The sequence below is a fragment of the Lynx canadensis genome, chromosome A3 (assembly GCF_007474595.2).
Source record: "Lynx canadensis isolate LIC74 chromosome A3, mLynCan4.pri.v2, whole genome shotgun sequence".
NCBI lineage: Eukaryota > Metazoa > Chordata > Mammalia > Carnivora > Felidae > Lynx > Lynx canadensis.
The window spans coordinates 29,608,956-29,634,236 of NC_044305.1; the positions used below are offsets into that span (position 1 = coordinate 29,608,956).

Below are 25,281 nucleotides of genomic sequence, written 5' to 3' on the forward strand. Positions count from 1 at the left end.
AAGGTGCTTTCTCAAACTCAGGTCTTCCAGGAACAGACAATCCAGGCCAGTGCAAGGCCTTAAGGGAACGAACTTCTTCTGTCCCCTTCCTCTCAGGGCCTGAGCTACAAGATCCAGAAGACCCACAGGAAAGGAATCTTAAGCCTTGCACCAAAGAGATCTGGCTCTTCCCTCCACTCCTGGAGTTACAGCGATAGAACTCTTGTTAGATCAATTGACTGACTTATTGTTCTCAATACTCCTTCTCACTACCCAGGGCTGTAGATGTAAGAAAATGTGGGGTACAGAGATGAGGCACCACAGGGCACGTCCCATAGAGTTCTTAAAGAAATTCCCCAATGTTGAGGTCTTCGGTCTCCTTTGCAAAAAAAGTGCACCTAGTGGTCCTCGTATGGTACAGAGGGTTAGGTGGAGTGGGTTCATGAAAGTTTTGCTATGGACACAGACCACACAGAGAGCCTCTGTGATGTGCCAGGAGATGTGTGATGCTTAGACTGCCGGCAAGCCCAATTCCCAAAGCATCTAGCCCCTGAGGCAGGGCCAGGCTCAGGGTGTCAATGACCTGAGAGGGCATGGAGGCCCAGAGCCAGGCTCTTCTAAGCAGTGACTGCCTTCTTGTGCCCAGGGACCTTGACCCAACAAGCTTCACCTCTCATGTCCCCAGCTTCACCTTTCTAACTTGTGAACCTGGGTCCTTCAGGTCTCCGACGCCTCTGGTATTGATCTGCCTCCCCTTCGGTCATCAGGAATGTGTCTGACTCTTTCTCATACAGTTCCTCCATCTTAGGCTCCTTGGCCTCTCAAAGCCCTGATCTTGAGTTTCTCCTTCACACATCCCCTTATTTTACTAGAATGTTTCTCAAAGAGAAGGTGGAATATCAAATACAAGGGAGAAGAGGGTCTTTATAAAATGAACATTAAAAATAATTCCTTATATAAAATAGCAGTCATTGCTTACCGTAGGCCTGCCTTAAACTGTGTCAAATCAAAGGAATCTAACCCGGATCCCAGGGTCTGCTCAGCTACCTCCTTGGCCTGTAAAACCAATCACAAAACAGAGACAATGAGCTTTCACAGCAGGAAAGAGTACACATCACTGATGGGAAGTACCCTTCTAACATTTGGCCAGGAGAACACTGTGCCCCTCCCCTCTACATGACTGCTTTGTATACATCAATAGATCAAAGTGGAAACATTGTGTTAAGGGAAACAGGTGCCTGCTTTCTTTGGGCTGGGTTCACAGGAAACACTTCATTCAGGCAGGTGGGCACTGGAACTTGATCTGCTGGGAACTGTAACCAGCTGAGATGATGCCATTGTGAGGTCTGGAAAAGTGTTTTCTCCCCCCCGATCTCCCCTGGCCTTGAGGGAGAGACTACTGCCCTTGGAGTTTCTGTCAGATGCTAAGAATATTCAAATACCTAGATTCACAAAAGATCAGTTAAAAAAACAAAGGTATGAGAACTGATAGTGCATAAACTTTCAGCTAAAGGGTTGAGAAATCCCAAGTTGTGCCAGGGATTCAATTTCAGTGGGGAGGGGAGATAGCAGGGAGCTGGTGACTACGGCTACAGTGTCTCTGGTATCTACATCATACACAACCTTTCCAATGTCAAATGGCTTCCTTCAGGAAAGGTCCTATTGGCATTGGGAGGCATCAAGCCGACTCTTCTCATCTCCTTACTGGGTCAGATATAGGAATCCAACTCAGCAGGGCAGGTTAACCGCAAAACAGCAAGGAAGAGAACGGTCAGAGAACGAGAACACGTGCTTGTCTAGGAAAGGCAAGTCAGATTTTCTAATCTTTAGGGTTTTTTTTTTTAACACTAAATTATAGGAAATCACACTATATAGTTCAAAACAAACTTGGGGAGCCTGGGTGGCTCAGTCAGTTAAGCGTCTGGCTCTTGATTTCATCTCAAGTCATGATCCCAGGGTTGTGGGATCGAGCCCTGCATCCGGCTCTGCACTGAGCATGGAGCCTGCTTGAGAGTCAGTCTCTCTGTCCCTCTCCCCCACTTGCATGCTCTCTCCCTAACATTAAAGAATCAAACTTACCTAACTTTATATTTTTCTTTATTTTTAACTTTTAAAAGGATTTTTTAAAAGCTATTAATTAAAACACTATGCTACAGAATGATTTTCTTTAACACAAAGATCTACAAAGATCTACAAAGAAGTGCTGATTAGTGGTCCTTCGTAGGACAAATGACACTTCGGTCACAGGCAACAGAAGCCCAGTGCTCTCCAGGCATCTGTGTCTGGTGCCAACTCCACCGAGGCCCAAGCTCGCACAAAACTGAGTAGTACCAGGTATCCAAAGTCAAAACAGATGGATAGGAAGTTTTACATTGAAATAACTACTAAAGAAAGAGAAACATGGTATTTAAATTACCTTTGTTAGACTGGAAGTTTTAGCATAACATGCAATGCCAGCCAAAACAGCCTCAATAACAGCAGCATACACCTGGGACAAGAGCCTACTTTAGAACAAAAAAATATGGGTTAACTACAGCATCATAAGGTTCCAATAAACGCTGCATGCACATAAATGACATTCCCTAAGGAACTGAATGAGAAAAGTACAAAAACGGAACTCATTGATTTCTAAACCTTTAAGCCATGTGCCCCATACCTGAGATACACTTTGCTCTTACTAAACCATGACAGAAAAGTCAACTCTTCTTAATTCTGCTCAGAAGACCAACCTTCCCTGTTTGTGATCCAACAGAAGAGAACTCTGTGGGCTCCCTAGCCCCTTCAGTGTCATGGTACAGACTTTGCTTTTCCAGGACCAAGCACACCACACCTTCATGTCATCTCCTCCCAGACCTGCTGTGGGCTGGCTGTTACTGGAATCTCAGGGTAGGAGACCTCAGGGGCAAGAGAGATTACTAGAGAAGATAAGCTCCACTTAAATTCAAATTCCGACTGCAGACCACTTTACAAGTAGCTTACCTGCTCTAGAGAATAGAGAATGTTTCTGAGGGGAAACATTCTCTTCCTATAGCCTCCCTGCTCCCTGCCCGCCAATCTTGTTCTTTCTCTTGGACTCCTCACTTCCCAAAGTGATTATAAGGTTTTTTTCCCAAAGTGATTATATGAAAGTTTCTTCCTTTGCCAGACTGGGACTGCTATGAAGGTCCCTAGAAAATCCGACACTGGTTCCTCTTAAGCAAAAATTTTCAATCTCCGTATTTTGGGCCAGATAATTCTTTGTCATGGGGTCAGTCCTGTGCACTACAGGATGTTTAGCAGCACCCCTGGTCTCTATCCATTAGATGCCAGTAGTACCCCAGTTGGGAAAACAAAAAGGTCTCCAGCACTGCCAACCATCTCTGGGAGTCGGGGTAGGACTGGGGGAAGAGGAGCAGTAAAATTGCCCTTGGTTGAGAATCATGCTTTAGGGGAGGGAGATCCAGGATCTTATCAGGATAATTACAGACAGAAGGGGTTCATTCACAAGGCCCTGAAAAGCAAAGGAGGTGCCTGGCAAGAAAGTGATAAAGCCTTGCCTCAGACTACTACAGAAAAGTCTATTTTTATGCCTGAGAATCTCTTAACAGGTAAAGGAAGGTGACAGGAATTGGAAAGCAGGAAGGAACACAGAAATGATCTGATCTAACTCCTCTGACAGAAGAAGCAAGTAGGGCCTCTGAAGGTGGAATAAGTTGTCCATGGAACAGAAAACGAAGGGCAGACTTGAATTCAGGTCTGATGCCAGCCTGGTGCTTTTCTACTGTGCCATGTCATACTGCCAACTTCTTTAATTTCCTCTTTGGCTCCTGCACCACACCTCCACATTATAGGTAAAGGATTTGAGTTGGGTAGAAGAAAAAAAAAAAAGACAGAAAAAGTATACATAACAAAATGATAGCTCCAAGAATCAGCATATTCTGAAGACTGTTGGCCAGGCCACGAGAGAGGGATCCATCCTGGTATGAAGCAGGCCTGGCAGGGACACTGACAATGAGCTTGGCCACTTCCAGGTAAAACCACAATCCTCCACACCTAAACACCAACACCAAAGACATATATATGTCTTCCTCCTTTCCCCACCCAGCTTGATTCAGACATCATTCAGTACCAACACTGTTCAGGTCTCCCCACTCTTGGCCTTCTCCTATACAAACCCTCAGATAAAAGCTGAATGCAAAGGTACCTGGTTATGGATTCAAAATGGCCTGAATGGGAGGCCCGAGATTCATGACAAGGGAAGAGTCTGCTCCATGCCTAGATGGCACTGCTGTTGCCTTCCCTAGGACTCCACAAGGCCCAAGTTCTACCAGCTCTGTGATTCAGTAAGTCTCCTGATATGGGCCCATGCACCCCTCAATACCAGTCCCTGAAACAGGGTACCAATGTATTTGGTTTAGGAAAAATGCCAAAGATCCAGAATGAAGATCCAGTGGCTAAGCACAGTGGCATAAAAGTATCAGCAGATACAAAGCAAGACTATATATACCCATCAACGTATGAGAACGCAGTTGACTTGCTGCTAAAGTGCAGAAAAGCCACACATTTAAAAACTGCACAGGGGCTCCTAGGTGGCTCGGTCTATTGGGCATCTGACTTCGGCTCAGGTCATGGTCTCAAGATTCGTGAGTTTGAGCCCCGTGTCAGGCTCTGTGCTGACAGCTCAGAGCCTGGAGCCTGCTTCAGTTTATGTGTCTCCCTCTCTCTGCCCCTCTCCTGCTCGTGCCCTCTCTCTCTCTCCCCCCCTCTCTTAAAGAATAAACATAAAAAAATTTTTTTTTAAACTGCACACACATTGGGGTGCCTGAGTGGCTCAGTCAGTTGAGTGTCTTCTTGATTTTGGTTCAGGTCATGATCTCATGGTTTGTGAGTTTGAGCCCCGCATCGGGCTTTGTGCTGATATTGTGGAGTCTGCTTGGGATTCTCTTCCTCTCCCTCTCTTTCTGCCCCTCCCCCTGCTCTTACTCTCTCTTAAAAACAAAACAAAAAATAAAATAAAAAATAAAAAACTTCATACACATTAATTACCACTATACAAAACCTAAATGTAGAATTTTTAAAAACCCAGAAAGATACACAGTAAGATATTAAAGGGTAGTGCCAAAGAGGAGGAATTATAGCCGATCTTATTTTTCTTACTTTCTTTTCAGTTTTCCAAATTTTCTGTAGTCTGACTATATTCCTCACATTATATTTTTTCCAATACAGTTTAGTGTTTCCTACCCCAGAGGGGTAGGGGTAATTCTGGGAACTACTATAGCCTGAGGATCATATATTTATAAAAAGAATCCTTAGATGATTCTCTGTGGCCTGTCACTATTGGCCTTTGGGAAGCACTTGTCTAGACCATAGTGGTTTATGTTGGAATATTTAACTAGGTAATAACAGAACTCTATTATGTTTGTATTTCTAAAGGAAAATTCCTTTTTGGAATTCAGTAGTTCCAGCATTGTTATGGATTGAATTGTTTCCTTCTAAAATTCATATTGAAGCTCTAACCCTCAATGTGATTGTATTTGGAGATAGGACCTTTAAGAAGGTCATTAAAGTTAAATGAGATCATAAGAGTAGAGCACTAATCCAGTAGGACTGGTATCCTTATAAGAAGAGGAAGAGACAACAAAGACTTCTGTTTCTCCACTAGAGCACAGAGGACAGGCCAGGTAAAGACATAGCAAAAAAGTGGTGGTCTGCAACTCAAGAATGGCCTCACCAGAGACCAACACTGCTGGACCTAGAACTTGGACATTTAGCCTCCAGAAAATACATTTCTGCTGTTTAAGCGACCCAATCTCTGATATTTTGTTAGGGTAGCCCAAGCAGACTAACACAAACATTAATGAGTTTATTTCTTATCTTTGTTTTCCTGTTACATGTGGGGGGAGAGAAGTTAACACTAGGCCCTTTCTAAAGTTGCACAGCCTAAGTTCAGATCCTAGCTCTGATCCCTAAGCCTGAGAGTCAACTCCAGAGGAAACACTGCTCAGACCAGATGGGGTTTCACAGATTCTCCCAATGCATTTTAGGATGTTTTATTTGTGGGAAAGCCTCTGATAAAAAATGTACTATGTAGAAGACATAGAAGAGTCAGGCCATTGAAATGCATGGGTGTGCAGAGAGGAAGTCTCTGAGTTCTGGAGAGAGGAGTACATATCAAAGACAGCAGGACTCCATGCTGAGGGACAGGGGCTGGGAACTAAAGCTCTGCTCACTACTTCACTCTGCTCACTCCCACCCATTGCTGATCTCAAAGTGGGACAGCCACTTCTTCAGAGTAACTCAACTTTGAGAAAGAAAAAATAAGACAGAGGGACACTTGGGTGGCTCAGTTGGTTGGGTGTCCAACTCTTGATTTTGGCTCGGGTCATGATCTCACGGTTTGTGAGTTCAAGCCCTACATCGGGCTCTGCACTGGCAGCGTGGAGCTTGCTTGGGATTCTGTCTCCCTTTCCCTCTGCCCCTCCTTCGCTTGCTCTGTATCTCTCTCTCTCAAAAATAAATAAAAATTAAAAAAAAAAAGAAAAAAGAAGATAGAAATGAAGACTTACATTTGTTCAGTTTTCTTGGGCAGCTTACTCTCATCACCTGTGAAAAGAGAACCATGAATTAAGTGTGACAAGATCACAAGACATGCAAACATTTCACAAGGAGACTACAATTTCGTAATTTGAAGATGTCAAGAATTACATTTTTTTTTCTTTTGGGTTAAATACAGTACAAGCACACACAAGAGAGAAACCCAGTTTCGCCCGGTATCCTCCTAGTCCTTCACTCCTGATGCTGATTTTGTCACCACTAAACACCAGAGAAGACATGGGGAATTTCAGGCTCTGGAATGTTTTTGCCTTTGTTTTTAATTTTTTTAATTAGGAGGTATAATTAAGTAGGCTCAGTTCTGACTCTTTTATTGTTTCCTTAATTAGCTGACCCTTAATTATCATGCTTCTTTCAGAATCTTCTGGCTTATATGGCAACACCCAGGTAAAAACCTGGTTTCTGCTATACCCTCTGTGGAACAGTGCTGAGATCCTCATTCATTCTAGAGGTTCTTCTCTATACCTCTTTGGATGTCTGCAACTTCTAGTTACCCTAGCAAGGAGAGCAGCTCTAGTGGGCCTAACCTTTCTGGATGGCCTGCAGCATGGAACACTTGCTCCTGTGAATGTTCCCAGTCCACAGGTAGCCTTCTACCATGGTCCTTCCTCACAGAACAGCAGGCATCTGGCTGAGTCATCCAAAGTCCCACTGTAGCCCACACCCCCTGCTATCCCCTACTAGGACTTACTCATCTTTGTCTTCCCTCTGACACTGAGCACATGGTCTCACATATGGTTAGACTATATACATCCTGAGCTGATAATTGTTCCTCCTGAAATACATTCTTTGAGAAATGTGTTAGGCACATCAACTCTCCTTCTGGAATCAGAGAGGCAGTTGGAGGCTGACAAAGTGGGTATCTTAAGCTCCTGAGGAAAGCAGTAAACTGTGAGTCCACTTTTATCTAGTTCAGGGGAGAAAGTATTCATTAGGTAAGTTGATGAGATGATAACTTACAAGAACTTACCCAAGTAAGGAACGTGGGTAGCTCCAAAAAAGTATGTTCTTGAACAGGCAAGGGGCCCCTTCGGTGAGACGCACTGTACTACCTGGATGTCAGAAAAAAGTAAGAGTAAAAAAGGAGCAGGGACTTAGGTGTGTACTGTTAGAGAAATGAAAAGTGTAGTTAATGGAAATCAATTTTATTTCACCAACAGCTGATTTATTATTTTTTATTTAAAAAAAAAATTTTTTTTTCAACGTTTATTTTTGGGACAGAGAGAGACAGAGCATGAACGGGGGAGGGGCAGAGAGAGAGGGAGACACAGAATCGGAAACAGGCTCCAGGCTCTGAGCCATCAGCCCAGAGCCCGACGCGGGGCTCGAACTCACGGACCGCGAGATCGTGACCTGGCTGAAGTCGGACGCTTAACCGACTGCGCCACCCAGGCGCCCCATGATTTATTATTTTTTAAAGGCACAGAGGAAAAGGTCACGTTTAGCTGTTGTTTTTCCAATGGTATTTTGTGTGTGTGTGTGTGTGTGTGTGTGTGTGTGTGTGTGTGTGTGTGTTTAACCTTGGCTACATTGTGAGGTTGCTGTCGGGTCAGCCCATGATGCTAATGAATTCACATCTTAGAAGAAAAAGAGGAAATATGCTTGGATTTTGACTTCCATTAATAGTCTAGAACTTTCACAGTGAGGACCTTGGCCAACATGACAGGCAGATGTGTGGGGGAGCTATAAATTCAAAGAGGGTGCTCCCCAGGTCCCCATCTTCATTTGTATTTCATCTCTATACACAGGCCTTGGAGAAAAGAAAATAAGTTTCCTAGATTTAAAAATTCTTATTCTTCTTTGTTTAGTTCATTTATACAAAAGTAGATAAAGATGTCCTTTTCTCTTGTGAAAATCCAGCATCTCATCAGGGTTCCCAGGATATCAGGTATAAAACAACAACAAAAAAATGCTACTATAGGAGCTAAAGGAAAAGAAATTAGCACAATATATTTAAAAAAAATAGCTAAATGTGACACATATGTTCCTTCTACTCCAATGTTTAAGGAAGTCACAAGAGAATGCATGGCATTTTTTCTGTAATATTGTGAACACCGTGAATCCAAAGATTTGTATTAAGGACCTGTTATGACTACTCTGTAATTCACCATCATGAACATGATCAATATTGCCATGATCCTAAATAAAAATGCATGTACATATTTCTAATTGTTGGTTAATGGACATATTTCCTCAATAAAACATGTTCCCTGGACTCCAAATTTCTCCTAACTCAAGTTTTTTTTAAAGATGCCATGTGTTTCAAACCAGCTTCCTGAGATTATATCATAAATTTGTATAAGTAAATTTCACATCTAATTTACTGATACATTAAAAGAAATCAGTACAAGAGAATTTACATATATAATGTATAACTACTCAGATAATCTGGATTTGCATGTTTTACCTGTCACTGATTAATCTGTAAATTATTCATAAATGGCACAGAAGTGGAAAGGGTAAGTATGTTACACTGAAAAAGAGATGAATGAAGATGAAAGGTCATAATCTCAGACCCCCCACCTCCATCCCAGGACCAAATCTCATATAAGTTCCCTGACCTCATTAAGTTTCTGAGTTTATAAAATAAAGATCCCCAATTATTATAAAAAGTTCTACAAAGAACTTAGAAAATTAAAAAAAACTTAATAGATTGTTTTGAAGAGCAGTTGTAGGTGTACAGAAAGAATTAAACCCACAGGTGGTGTGGCCCTCCCTACATTCTGCAGGAGTCTTCCTCTCTCACTCTAGTGCATATTCAGCCTCCAGGAGTTCATCAAAATTGTTATTTACATGTGGCTTCTGCTCTAGGTAAGCAGACATTGGCTGTGACTCTCTCGACTCACCCCTCTAGATCTTGGAGTGTATTTGCCTTGAGACTTCAGTTCTTTGATGAGCGCAAGAAAAGTTGTTGGTTTTATTAGGTTTTTTAGCTTTTTTCTTGTAAGGATGGGAGAGATGATTTCTAAGCTTTTTATGTGTTAGCACCAAAAGTGGAAGTCTGCCCTGGATCTTACTGAAATCTTGCACTTTAGTAGCCCTTCTTTGACACTGACTGCTTCTGTGGGTGAATAGGGGAGCACATTGCTTTGTTACCGCCTGGTAGGAGCGTTAAGTCCAGGTTCTCCACACAGACTCTACTGACACCCAGAGAGAGAGAGAGAGAGAGAGAGAGAGAGAGAGTGTGTGTGTGTGTGTGTGTGTGTGTGTGTGTGTATGTGCGCGCTCGAGAGCGCATGCTCCTTGTTACTGCTGGGCAGAATAGGAGTTTAGGTTCCCCAGTATGTCTCTAGTGACACCACCTTGGCTTGGGAGAGTCACAATCACTATGGGTAAGTGATGGCCTCGTTATAGCTGAGTGGTGGTGGAAGTCCTGACTCTCCACTGGCCTCCAAGGATACCACCCCAAGGAAGAACACCTCGTTACTGCTGGATAGTGGTGTACATCAAGGCTCCCCTGTCTCCACTGATACTGCAGGGGGAGGGAGGGTTCACTGGTGCCCAGTGGGGATGAAAGTCATGGCCCCCTACTGGGCCTTCTCTAATACTGACAGGGGTGGGGTAAGGTAATGGTGCCCTGTTACAGCCTGGCAAGGGTGGATATCTAGGCTCTTCACTCAGCTCTTGTTGGCAGGGGTAGATGGAAATATTTTCTGAGGGGTTTGGTAGGAATAGAATAGCTGTTATCTAAAAATTTCTTTTTTTTAATTTTTTGAATGTTTATTTTATTATTTTTTGAGAGAGAAAGAGAGAGAGCGTGCGTGCGAGCACGAGCATGAGCAGGGGAGGGGCAGAGAGAGGGAGACACGGAATCTGAAGCAGGCTCCAGCCTCCAAGCTGTCAGCACAGAGCTTGACACGGGGCCCAAATCCACAAACCACGAGATCATGACCTGAGCCGAAGTAAGACGCTTAACTGACTGAGCCACCCAGGCACCCTGAAAGTTTTCTGTCTTGTTAGGCTGTCCCCTTCCTAGTCCTTCCACCAGAGAAAAGAGGCTTTACTTAGGGCTTTCTAGGTCTGTGCCTATTGGCATTTCTGGGTTGTCAGCTTTCCAATATCCAGTCTGGGATATATAGGCAAAAAGGAAGCCCAGAAAACTCACTGCCATTTTGTCCCTTTGGTCCTAAGGTCCTCAGCCAGCCTATTTCTTCTACCCTCCTATGTTTCTTTTATATATAGTGTCCAGGGTTTTTAGTTGTACTTAGCAGAAGGAATAGGAAGAAGTAGGTCTACTCCATCTTCCCAGAGGCAGAAATCAGCTAGTCTCCTTAAGTTTTAATTTAACATGTAGAGTCAACAAATAAGATTACACAAAGAAGCCTATGCCATTTGGCATTTTCTGTATATTCCAAGGGTGCTCTGGGCGGGGGGGAGGGGGGGTGTTGAAATGAGGCCTGAGCCCTCCTATTACAGGGCAATAAGATCCTGACAGCATATCTATTCGAGCAGCCCTATGTTCCTGACTGGCTTGGAGGCAGATTTGAGGTTTCAGTCCAGAGAGACTAGGTCTCATGTTCTCCAGTCAAAACTAAACAACAGTACCTACCTCCCCAGCTTTCCTGATTGTCAGGAACATTCTGAAAATAATCAAAATTCCATGGACTTTTACAATCACTAGAGTCTCACATTTCAGTCTAATGTTTCCTTTAAAAGAACATAGTAGACAATTTACCACCAAATGCAAAAGTCTTCTCCCTGGCACCCTCAATACAAGAACAGTGACCCTCAAGGTTTATGTCCTGAAATGTAACAGTTAAGACGAAACAAACTTAGGCTTGGATGACTCTATTTCCAAGTTAATTTAAAATTCTTATTCTACTGACAATACTACTATGACAAAGAGTTTGGTTTGTGGAAGTATTTTTTTAACCTTTTTCCTTCAAATATTTAAAAATTAACTATGATGTTTTCAAATTATACCTAGTACTTCTATAAATAGTCAGTTTGCAATCACTTCACTCCAAAACAACTTCAAGTTCAAGGTTAAATCAATACACTAGCCAGAAAGGTTACCCTTAACTTCCCCTCTTTCCTATTTAATAATAAAACCAATTAAACACCAGGTAGTCAAGCCACTCACCATGTGTTTGGCAAAGCTCCCACTGGGACCAGTGCTGCGTACCAGGTGCCCTTCAGAAGGGAAGTTAAAGTTGCCAGCATTCAGGTTTTCTCGTGTGGAGTGATTACCAAAGAGAACGAATGGCTGCCTATTAGGGCTAGAGTGGCAAACCAGAAATGTGATTAGAAAAGAGATTCCTGGCCAGGACAATTTCCCAGTGAGTGGGTTCTTGGGGTTTTCAGAGTGGTGTCCTGCGGTCTGAGCAAAGTGGTCAATACAGCCCCCCTAACACTCCCTACTGGGTGGGAATGGATGCCAGATGTCTCTGACTCCTCCTACTAACCCATAGAGATCATTTAGGGACATAACTAAATCCAAGCCAGGTTTATATTTTCAGCTTGTCCTACTTCTTAAGGAGAAAGTTCTGTAAGTCTGCTGTCCATGGTGCAGAGATGGAGCAAGAATCCAGTTTCACAAAATAGCATTTTAGTGGAAACAGAAATTTTAAAGGACGCTAGCAGTTGTGATAGACTGTAGGCAGACAACAGAGGCATTAACTATTTGGAGTAGCTTTTAGGATGGGAAGAGGAGAGTAGGGCTACGAATGTCCTCACTACCACATCCACCTGACTTGCATGTGTCCCCTTCTTCTGTCTCCTCTCTTGGTTAGACTTGTCTATTTGTGTTTTTTGTTGTTGTTGTTGCTGTTACTTCCTTTTTTCTCAGCCCACTTCAACTGACCCCCTCAGTCATTTCACTCAAATTACTCTTGCAAAAGTCACCAAATGACTTTCACGTAGCAAATAGCCAATCCACTAGGCAGCCTTCAGCCTGCCCCTCCTTGGTCTCTCAGAAGCACCGGACACCCTTTCCCTGCAAAAGCTGTTGCTTCTCAGTCTCCTTCATCAGCCATTCTCCTCTTCTATCTGCCTCAGAATATTCCTAGGGTTTTACTTTCAGCTATCTGCCTCTCCTCTCCTCTTTCATGATCTACCCCACTATACCTGTTCCCCTGGAATCAGTATCCATCCAGGGACTGAGCCAGACCTGAGAGGCCCCCTTAGGCCTCCTTAACTTCTTCTGCCCCTAACCCTCTAAATCCAATCAATCAACTCACTAGTTATCCATTTCCCTCAATCCACATGGTTACAAGCCTCGTCCATGCTGCCATCATTTCCTCCCTAGACAACTAGAATGCTTCCGCACAGCTACCCTGTTTCCACTCTCGCTCTCCTACAGTCTCTTCTCCACAACGCAGAGAGCACAACCTTTTACACATGCAAAGACTGTAATGCCTTTATGTTATTTTCAGGAGGACTGAAATCTTTCACATGGTGAAAGATGGTCTACATTCAACTTCTTTGGCTCCACGAAAGGCCACTCTCCTCCAACTCCTATGTCCCACCAAACTCATCCTCTTTTATGTTTCTTATGTTCTCATCTCAGGGTGCTTTTCTCCCTTTTTTTTTTTTTTTTTAAAGATTTTACTTTAAAGTAATCTCTACACCTCATGTGGGGCTTGAATCCACAACCCCAAGATGAAGAGTCACACGCTCCACTGACAGCCAACCCAGGAGCCCCTCCCTTAATTATCTTTGCTCATCATTCAGATTTCCTCCCAGAGGAGTCCATGCTCCCAGCTACGGTCTTCACAGTACCAAGTTCTTTTTTCCTTCATGGCACCAGAGTTTGTAATTATATTTTTTTGTGAGGTTGCTTGATTAAGGTCTTATTTCTCCACCACACCATATACTCACTCCATGAGGGCAAAGACCATGACTAGTTTATTTTTGAATTTTAATTTTTTAAAAATGTAATCTCTATGCCCAACTTGGGGCTCAAAATCATGACCATGCTCTACCAACTGAGCCAGATGGGCATCCCCATGGCTGGTTTACTTTTTAACCATGTTTCTCTTGTTTAATATGTCATATGTTCTCAACAACAGTCAGTGACTAAAGGGTATTTTTATTTTTTTTTATTATTTTTTTAATGTTTATTTATTTTTGAGGTGGGGGAGGGGCAGAGAAAGAGAGGGAGACACAGAATCTGAAGGAGGCTCCAGGCTCTGAGCTGTCAGCACAGAGCCTGACCTGGGGCTTGAACTCACGAACCATGAGATCATTACCTAAGCCGAATTGTGGGACACTTAACTGACTGAGCCACCCAGGCGCCCCAAGGGTATTTTTAAAAAATAGTTTCTGCTATGTATTGAATGTATCCCCACAAAATTCATAGGTTAAAATCCTAACCCCCAAAGCGATGGTATTAGGAGGTATAGCCTTTGGGAGGTGATTAAGCCATAAGGGCAGATCCCACATGAATGGTATTATAAAAAAGGCTCTTATAAAAGAGGTCTGAGAGATCCCTTGCCCTTTCTGCCATGTGAGTTTATAGTGAAATGAGGAAGCAGGCCTTCATCAGACACTGGATCTCACAGTGCCATGATCTTGGACTTCCTAGCCTCCAAACTGTGGGAAATAAATGTTTTTTTGTTTATAGGCCACCCAGTTTATGGAATTTTTGTCATGGTAGCTAAAACAGATTAAGACAGTTTCCTTTATCCCTGATCCTTTCCTTAAATTGCCCTTAGTGTGTGTCACATGGAAAAGTGTTTACATTTCTTTGTATTATTCTTAAAAATACCTCCTTAAGCTTCAGGCAAACAGGGGCTCTTAAAAGTAAATATAACTGATTTTTCTTCTGAAGCTTAATTCAAGTTAAGTGACTCTTCAACCAGTGTAATCTGTCTCATTTCACATTGGATTGGAATTAGGAAATAAAAGAGAGGAAAAATCTACTTTGATCTACTTTGATCCCATCCCAGGCTGGGCCCTCCGGATTACCATGACAAAGAGAGGTGCTAAAGGAAAAACCGCAAGAAAACAAAATGCAGCAACCCTGATACTGTCTTGTCTTCCTGGGGCTGGACCTTTATTGCCAGAGCCCTTTTAGTCTCCACAAATGAGGATCCCTGCCCAGCCCATGGACATCCTACTTCCTAGCTTTCCTGGGGTAGGGATGGAATATAAAATTCCTTTCTTAAGATTTCAGCAAGCTACAATGTTTTAAAAACTAGTTTGCTATAAATCTATATTAATACACACACACACACACACACACACACATACATACATATACACACATATACACAAAAGCAGTGAAATGGATGATTTTTCAGAGTATGCATTTCTTAACCTATGATGACCAAAGTCAGTCTATATTTTCCTGACTCTACCTTCTGGACTTAGATGCTCCCTCACATCCACTTCCCTTGTTAAACCCCATTTCTCTAACATCATTCACCTTTCTTCCCCAAGAAACCTACCTGTTTTCAGTTATATGGCTGGAGATCATTCCATGACTGAAGTAACTTCTGAATGGCTAAAAAAGAACCCAACACTGTATTATATCACAATTTTATAAAACAATCACAAATCTCTCATATAGGTATGTGTGTAGGTATAGAGTGTGTATGTGTGTATTGAGAGAGAGAGATGTGTTTATAGATTATTATAAGAACACGGAAGGACATAGGTGGTAGAAAGCAACATGAATTTGGGGGACAAGTAACTAACAAACAGCAACAGAAATAGACAAATGGCTGCAAGAGAAAAAGAAAGGTAAAGAAAAATTCTTGTCAAATTTTATGATTTAATTATTGAAACAAAATTGGACCAACCATCATCTATGGTCCAAGATACTAATCATGTAGGAATTTTCCCTTCTATTAAAAATTTGTTTTTCTACATTTCTTTTTTTTAATGTTTATTTTTGAGAAAGAGAAAGTGAGCAAGCGCACGCTGGGGCAGAGAGAGGAGGACAGAAGATCCAAAGCAGACTCTGTGCCAACAGCAGAGAGCCCAACATGGGCTTGAACCCACGAACCATGAGATCATCACCTGAGCTGGTCAGACACTGAACCCACTAAGCCACCCAGGCACCCCTGTTTTTCTACATTACTAATAAGGGAATATACATTAATTCTAACATACTAATTTAAAATCAGCATTAAGGGGCGCCTGGGTGGCGCAGTCGGTTAAGCGTCCGACTTCAGCCAGGTCACGATCTCGCGGTCCGTGAGTTCGAGCCCCGCGTCGGGCTCTGGGCTGATGGCTCGGAGCCTGGAGCCTGTTTCCGATTCTGTGTCTCCCTCTCTCTCTGCCCCTCCCCCGTTCATGCTCTGTCTCTCTCTGTCCCAAAAATAAATAAAAAACCTTGAAAAAAAAAATTTAAAATCAGCATTAAGAAAGAATCCACAGAACTTAGAAATACACAGAAAGAAGTTTCCCAGGAAAGCATAGAAGTATTTCTCAGCATTGGTATGTAAAGTGCTAGGCTAAACACTAACCAAAAATTGATACGCAGGGACTATGTCAAAAGGGTCAAAATTTCAAAATGCAATTTTAATCCTCTTAAAAAACATCTATTGTTTACCTCTTGCTCTGATTATGTAAGTAATATATGCTTATTTTAAAATATAACAATCTAAGAACTGTTAACTTTCTGGTAAATTTTCTTCCTATCTTTTTTCTATGGTACATCCATAGCATATGGCTGTACCAAAGTTTATTAAATAGCCCTCTATTCTTAGAAATCTATGTTTCTTATATCATAATACTACAATAAGCAACTTTTCATAAGTTTTATTTGCAGCTTTGATTATTTTCTTAAAGCAGATATGGAAATGAAATTATACGGTAAAAAGGCAAAACTATATTGCCAAATTGTTTTTCAAAAAAGTTTTATCAATATACACTTCCACTTACCATACATGAGTGTGCCTATCTCAGGGTAAACTCATAAGCACTGTCGATTAAATGTCCATTTAAAAATATATTTTTAAATGGTACCTCACTGCAGCTGTATTATACATTCCTTTGATTTCTAATGAAATAAAGTATATATTCAAATATGTTCAATGGCTATCTGGATTTCCCTTTGGTAATTAACTGTTTACATCCTCTGGATGTTCATCAATTGGAGTTTTGGTGTTTACAGATCTTACTGATCTGTAAAAACTCTCTCTATATTAAAATAATAGCTATATTTTACTGAGGTTTACCTCTACTGTGATAGACACTTAAATGTATTATCTCAAGTAATCCTAATAACCTATGAGGATCATTCGATCACTATCTCCTCTAGTTCTGTTAATAATACTGTACTAATACTAAAACGGGAAAAAAACATATGAAAATAAAATATAAAGTGGCCTTCAAACATGAAAAATGTTCAAGCTTACTCATTATTAGAAAAATACAAATTAAAGTAATACTGACATACCATTTCTTATCTACGAGATGGTGAGAAATTAAAAAGTGTGACAATACATCCTGTTGGTGAGGCTGTGGTGTAACAGGCACTCTCATATACAGCTGGTGGGAATGCAAATTGGTCAACCCTTCTGAAGAGAAATTTGGCAATAGCTAACACAACTAGATGTGCACTTACCTTGTGACCCAGCAATCGCATTACTAGGTATACAAACCTCCAACAATATGAAAATACATAAGCACAAAGTTATTTACTATGGCACTGTTTGCAATGGCAGAATACTGAAAACAACCTAAATAAGCACACATAAGAGAACGGCTGAATAAATTACAAATCCACACAGTAGTATACTATGAATCATAACAAAGAATGAGAAGATCTCAATGAACTGACTTGGAGAAAGCTGCAGGATATTTTCTTGTTAAGTGAAAAAGTGAAAATGACTACATGTATGTTGCCCTTCAATGAAAAAAACAAGAGGACATAAGAAAATACACATGTATCTGCTCATGTGTGCAAAAGAAAAAGAAAGACAAATCAGAAATGAAGAGATTTGTTATCTACTGGTAGTAGAGTAGGTGGAAAATGGTGGAGTGAGGGAGTGAATGAGAAGGAGGTGATAGGAAACAAGGAGTGACATGTCACAGAATATACCTTTTTTAGTATCTTTTACTCTAGGAACCACAGTAATGAGAGAAAAAATAATCCAGAAAACTAAAAAGGGCACTGGTGAAATGTGGGACTACTTCATGTGGCCTAATATAGAGGTAACTAGAGTCTCTGAAAAAAAAGATGGACAGAAAAAATATCTGAACAAATAATGGCCAAAAACTTCCCAAACTAGAAGAAAACTATGAATCCACAGATCCAAGAAGCTCAACAAGAGCCAAGCGCAAGAAACATAAAGAAAATTATAGTGAGACACATCAGAATCAACTCAAAACCAGTAAAAAAAGAGAAAATCTTAAAAGCTGCTAGAGGGGAAAAAAAAAAACAGTTATACAGAGAGGAACAAAGATAAAGACGAAAGAACAGACCATCAGAAACAATGCAAGTGAGAAGACAGTGGAACAGCATCTTCGAGGTACAAAAAGGAAAAAACAGTCAACCAAGAATCTATACGTGGCAAAATGTCTCCCAAAAATGAAGGTGAAATACAGATATTTTTTCAGACCTATACAAGTTGGAAGAATTCATCATCAGAAAGTTTTCACTACGGAACATATTAATGGACACTTCAGGGAGAAGGAAATCATACCAAATGGAAATCTGGATCGTCACAAAGGAATGAAGAGCATCAAAAACAGTAACTACATGGGCAAATATGTAAGATTTTTTTTATTACTTAAATCTTCTTAGAAAGGATTAAAATGAGATTAAAAGGAGAACTGACTGCTTAAACAAAAATAATAGCAATGTGTTGGTGGCGTTTATAACATAGGTAAAAGTGAGATGCATGACAACAAAAGTCAACACCAGCTCCAAAGATCAGGAGTCAGTGTAGCACAGGGGAGCTGAGGACTGGCGTGCAAAACCAAAGTAGGCTCAAGTGCAAGCTCAAGATTTGTCTTCTGATCCTTCTTACTGACTAGTTTTGGGCACTGGCCTATGCCTCGGTTCTTGATTTAGATACCACTGTTTACTCCTGGAGTGAATCTTACCCTGAATCTAGTAACTTCATCATTGTTTGCGTGGAAAAAAAAATTTACCTAGACACTCAACTGACAAAGGTGTGCTACTCACACGTGGAAAATTATGTCTAGGCTTATCAACTACTGCCCAATAGAATTCCTTGCTGACAGAGGTATCATGACACTGAAAAATGACTATCCATCTTATATGGGAGCTGGTACCAAACACCCAACTTCCTTATAGATGTTGGTAGGTTGGCATGGGGGTTAAAGACTTCTATACAGCATACAACAAAGCATAAGGAAAGAATAAACATATTAGGATCGGTAGTGTTGTATTCTGAAACAAAATAGAACAAAAGTAGAACAAAACAAAACAAAATAAACAAAAATAGAACAAAACAAAAATAGAAACAATAAGTTAATCAGGTTTTTCTTTCTCTTTGACCCTTCCCTTACATACCTCACCCGCTTGAGATTCAGAAAGTTCCAGCAGGAAAGGAATTTCTGTATCAAAATTAGCAAAGAAGCTAGTCCACTGATGTTCAAAAGCCACCAAATCCTATGAAGAAAATGAAAAGGATAATGCATTTGGTTATATTAAGAAGTACTTTAGAAACATGAATCAGATCTCAAGTACTTTAGAATCATGAATCAGATCTCAAAATACCAGACTGTTTAAATGTTTTAAAAGTTAACAGCAGGGGAGCCTGTTGTGGCTCAGCTGGTTAAGCATCAGACTTCAACCCAAGTCATGATCTCATGGTTTGTGAGTTCAAGTCCCAAATCAGGTTTGAGCTGTCAGCACAGAGCCTGCTTCAGATCCTCTGTCTCCATCTCTCTCTGCACCTCCCCCACTCGCCCTCTCTCTCAATAAATAAACATTTTAAAAAGTTAACAGCAAACTACAGATACATGTTACAACATAGATGAACCTCAAAAACATTATGTCAAGTGAAAGAGGCCAGATATAAATGACCACCTGGCATATTCTCCATTTATATGAAATATACAGAAAAGGCCAATCTATAGAGACAGAAAGTAGATCAGTGATTTGAATGAGGAACAGAGACTGACTGCAAGTGAACACAAGGGAATTTTTTGGGTTGATGAAAATATTCTAAGATTCGATTATGGTGGTGGTTGTACAACTCTGTAAATTTCACTAAAAACTACTGAATTGTACATTTAAATGGGCAAATTTTATGGTATATAAATTATAGCATAATAAAATTGTTTAAAAAAAGGGGGGGCAGTAATGGCCACTCCAATGCCTTAGCAATGCCTTTAGCAATCTTTGTTGGAAAGAGGGACCTATTTATGATGTATCTTAAAGATGGTACATCCTGTGCCAAAAGGGTCACATCAGTGGAGCTTTAAGGACAAGTTAGATGACCTTAGTTAGAAGTTGGGTGGTGGCATGGGTGGCCCAGAGCCCTCTCCTCCCTTACACCCTCCCCCAGTGGCAGTGGGAGGATTGTGAAACTGTGTGCCCTTCCCAGTTGACTCTCCTCTTTGTGCAACCTCTTTCCTTCCCCATCCCAGCTACTTTTCAGCCTCCTCTCTGAACTCATTCTGGTTCCCAGTCACCACACATTGCTTTGTGCTACTGGCTTTCCTTTAAAACATCATCAGTTAGGGGCGCCTGGGTGGCGCAGTCGGTTAGGCGTCCGACTTCGGCCAGGTCACGATCTCGCGGTCCGTGAGTTCGAGCCCCGCGTCGGGCTCTGGGCTGATGGCTCAGAGCCTGGAGCCTGTTTCCGATTCTGTGTCTCCCTCTCTCTCTGCCCCTCCCCCGTTCATGCTCTGTCTCTCTCTGTCCCAAAAATAAATAAACGTTGAAAAAAAAAAAAAATAAAACATCATCAGTTAACCAAAAAAAAAAAAAAAAAAATCATCTATGAGTTGCTTAAGACACTCAAATAGTATCCTTGTCTTATTCTGAAGTTGCTGATAATTTGTACTGAGATAAGTTATCTTCACTGCCCATCTCACAGTTTAAGTGTCTGTATGTTGGGCGCTGGCCTAGTGCCTTGCTCACAGCAGGCATTCTGTTTGCTGCATTAAAACTTACTAGCTGGATTTATGCTCTCCTCCATTCTTCTCTCCCAGTTGGGGATAAGCAAGTACTCAGACCTATGGGCTCCGTGTTAGCCAGGTATTGAGTCTACTGGCCCTAGGCATAGAGCACGATGGACCCCTGCTGGGAATTCTTAGTGTAAACAACATTCTTACTAATGGCTCCGCTGCTTGTTGCCCAGATGATCTATATTTTATTTATAAATAAATACAGAAGTATATGTGTATATGTATCTAAAATTATTTTAAGTAATCACATGGGTGACAGTGCTGATACTGCTTTCTGAATATGTTTTATATATAATTTGGGATAAAAAAATCAGGTATACATGTGAGAATATTTGTATATACATATGGAGAGAAAGACACACACAGAGAATTTCCTACCTCTGTCCACTGAAGAGATATAGAAACAATGACCAAACCAGTACCAATGAGCATTCGCAGCACCTACACTGTTGTGCTAAAATACCACTCCCCAAACAAACTAGAACTTATTAGAGAAATGACGATTCCAGACCTGGGACAGGAAATGTATAAGAGAACCCAGGAATCTCTTATCGTAGTATATGGCAAGGAAGTTATCAAGGACTATTAGGGTTGTGTCAAAACAATTTGTAACCAACTTTAAGTGAGCTACTACCCAAAGATGAAACAAGCTGAACATCAGCAAAGATGGTAACTGCACTGGATAAAAACACATCAAATAGGTTTAAATCTATGAGTTCAAAATGAGATATACTAAAAAGAACTAATTGGTTACTTTTGGGAATGGTTGGGAACCAACTTTATTTTGAAAATTGATAAATAAAAGCAAGAATTCAAACAATTATCCTGTTCTTCCCACATGAACTCCACCACTGCATAACCAAATAGCAAGCTGAATTATTTCTCTTTAGAGAATATAAATGAAGAAGGAATTATAGAATTGGAATACTACCATTTTACAATGGTGAATTAAGGATCTAATTAATCAATTAAAGACCTAAGGACCGTACATCAGCGACTGTTCACAAAATTAAAAGAGATTCAATTACACATATATACTTCTTGTAAAGAATACCCTCTCAGAAGTAGTTTTCCCTCCAAAAATCATTCCTGACACTGATTAAACCTCTAGATTCAATTACCAATAATATGGAAATACAGAAGCCAGGGAAAATGTTAAACTACATGATAGGAATGTGATCAACAAATCCCAATGAGGATAACTATAAAACAAATGATCTGATTTCCTTAATAAATAGTTAAGTGAGGGTAGGGACAAAAAGAACCTATAGATTAAAAGAAACCTAGGGGCGCCTGGGTGGCGCAGTCGGTTAAGCGTCCGACTTCAGCCAGGTCACGATCTCGCGGTCCGTGAGTTCAAGCCCCGCGTCAGGCTCTGGGCTGATGGCTCAGAGCCTGGAGCCTGTTTCCGATTCTGTGTCTCCCTCTCTCTCTGCCCCTCCCCCGTTCATGCTCTGTCTCTCTCTGTCCCAAAAATAAATAAACGTTGAAAAAAAAAAATTTAAAAGAAACCTAAACACACACACACACACACACACACACACACACACACACAGGCAAAGTTAAACTATGTATATAGTATATATAGTATGCAAAGTATAACTAGCATTATACATGAAGCACATTTGGGAGCACATTTTGATGATGAAATTGCAAAGAAAAGTAGGGGTCATTGCCACAGAATTCATGATAGTGTTATTCTTCGGGGAGTAGGAAAGAGGTGATGGGTTTGGCAAAAAGCACTCAGACTGCTTCTGGGGTGGCAAGACTCTGTTGCTTTGCTTTATAATGACTTATTAAATTACATACTAGTTTTATGTTCTTTTCTGAGTCTGTGTTAATAAAAAGTCTTTAAAAACAGACACACAAGTAATATACATTTATTACAGAAACTCAGAAAATCTAGAAAAATCACTGTTAACATTTTGGAAAATATGGGGCACCTGGGTGGCTCAGTCAGTTAAGCGTCCGACTTCGGCTCAGGTCATGATCTCACAGCTCATGAGTTCGAGCCCTCTGTCCTGACAGCTCAGAGCCTGGAGCCTGCTTCAAAATCTGTCTCCTTCTCTCTTTGCCCCTCCCCCACTCGCATATTTTCTCTCTCTCTCTCTCTCTCTCTCTCAAAAAAGGAATAAACATTAAAAAAAATTAAAAGGAAAAACATTTTGGAAAATGTTCTCATTCTATTTTTACAGACGTATTATATATATATATATATATATATATATACATACATATATATACACAAAATATGTGCATATATTTTTTTTTAAGTTTGTTTATTTTGAGAGAGAGCAAGTTCGACCACAAGTGGGGGAAGGGCCGAAAGAAGGAGAGACAGAATCCCAAGCAGGCCCTGCGCCATCAGCTCAGAGCCCAGTGAGGGGCTCCAACTTAGGAACTGCGAGATCATGACCTGAGCCGAGATCAAGAGTCTGATGCTTAACCGACTATGCCACCCAGGCAACCCCAAATATGTGCCTATTTGTAACTGGAAATCTACAATTATCTGGGTCAGACTGTCCTACCCTACCACCTCTGTGCCTTGGCCCAGTAAACCAGACCTCCTGAGTTTGGGATCCTGACCTGCTGCTATCAGGTCCAATCAGTGCCCCTGATCCAGGGTCCAAGATAGTCTATGTGTTTTAGAGAATACACGAAAAAAGATGGGGCACTCTGTTCCAAAAAATTTCCCCGAGGGAGCCAGGTGTGTTAGTACTAATTACAGAATAAGATAGAATGAATCATTAAATACTGCTTTCAGCTCCATGCTAGGAGTGAAATGAAAGATGCAATGAATTCTCATATTAAAAATAACTAGCATTATACATGAAATGCCCACATAAATGCACGCGCGCGCACACACACACACACACACACACACACACACACAGAGTCTTAAAACACCCTAACATCCTTATATTTCTCTATGCTCACTATAAAGATGAGGAGACTGAGACACTTCAGAGTAAAGTGATCTACCTAAGGATGGAATACTAAAGAGGAGCAGAAGTGGAAATATATCTAGGCAGGAGATACCCAGAGCCTGTTTTTTCCAGCACAGTATTCTCCAACTTTTCCAATGGATACTGTGTATGTAGGTAGAAATGGTCAGTTGCATTTGATGTGGAAGAAGGGAAAGTTTATCTGCTCAGACTCTTTGAAGTCAAATCCAGAAGACAGGCCCAGATAGATATCAAGGTCAGATACGCAGCAAAGGTCAGAAAATGCTGAGACTGTGTCAGTGTGCCTTCGTTCTTGGCTGGTGGCAAAAGATGCTGAACTTTAGTCAGAACTCTTGGCCCTACGCTGGCATCCTGCTCTCTGGTGGCTCAAAGTCCATATCCATGGCACCACCGGTAAACTGAGCTGGCTTAAGGACTAGGCAAGGGGACAGCAGCCACATTTGAATAACTTCTCTCAATGTTGAAAAGGAGATGATTCTGGGGCTCAGACAGGTTCCTTCCCTGTGGCTAGAATGCTCATACCGCCTCCTCCTTGGTCTGGAAAATCTCTGATCACCACACATGCTCTGGGAAGCAATTCCAGGAAGAATGATTTTCCTTACCCTTTATGTTCCACTGCAATTATAGCAGTTACCAAAGTATGCTGTTATTATTGGCCTAAGAGCCCATTAAATAGTATGAGCGGGAGCCAGGTCTACCTATTTCTGTGACTTTAGCATAAGCACAGTATCCAAGAAATAGCAGGGATCAAGGACTATGTATTTAATAAATCAACAAGCAAAAAAAAAAAAAAAAACAAAAACAAAAAAAAACTCAAAGGCACTATACTGACTGACCAAGAGGGAAAAAAAGCTCAATTTAAATATTTAAAAGTATTTTTATGAATTACACAATGCAATAAAAATGGGAAAATGAAAACAAGTGACCAATAAGACTATCACCTAAAGTTTCTAAGACACACACATACAAACTTTACAAAGATGGAATACCTTTTACTTTTTTGCTAAATATATTTTGAACATCTTTCTATATCAAATTCAATTTTTAAAAAAATTTTTTAGTGTTTGTTTATTTTTGAGAGAGAGGGAGACAGACAGAGCACGAGCAGGGGAGGAACAGAGAGAGAAAGAGACAGAGTGTGAGTGAGGGGTGGAGAGAGGCAGACACAGAATCTGAAGCAGGCTCCAGGCTCGAAGCTGTCAGCACAGAGCCCAACATGGGGCTTGAACTCAAGGACCATGAGATCATGACCTAAGCCAAAGTTAGACGGTCAACTGACTGAGCCACCCAGGCACCCCTATATCAAATCCAATTCTAAAACATCATTTCAAATGACAGTATAATGGGCCACTGAGATTTTTTATTTTTTTAGAGAATGCGTGCTGGGGAGAGGGGCGGAGAGGGAGAAAAAGAATTTTTTTTTTAAAGTTTATTTATTTTGAGAGAGAGGGAGAAAGAGTACCCCAAGCACTGTCAGCACAGAGCCAGATGTGGGGCTCGATCCCATGAACTGTGAGATCATGACCAAAGCTGAAATTAAGGGCCGGCTGCTCAACTGACAGCTACCCAGGTGCCCCCTGAATAGTTTTATTTAACCAAATTCCTATTGTTGGACATTTACTTTGCTACAGTTTTTATAAACAATACTTCAAGTGAACATTCTTCAGTGACATCTTTAATTTCTTAG

General features: G+C 41.1%; 1 protein-coding gene across 1 annotated transcript in view; it reads right to left on the reverse strand.

Moving 5' to 3' along the window:
* CA3H20orf194 (chromosome A3 C20orf194 homolog) overlaps window positions 1-25,281 on the reverse strand; it is a 130,060-nt gene that overhangs the window by 66,722 nt on the left and 38,057 nt on the right. The window contains 7 exon segments of the mRNA XM_030311772.1: window positions 959-1,035; window positions 2,396-2,483; window positions 6,525-6,561; window positions 7,541-7,622; window positions 11,654-11,789; window positions 14,961-15,016; window positions 19,004-19,102. Coding sequence (XP_030167632.1) covers window positions 959-1,035; window positions 2,396-2,483; window positions 6,525-6,561; window positions 7,541-7,622; window positions 11,654-11,789; window positions 14,961-15,016; window positions 19,004-19,102 — 575 coding nt within the window.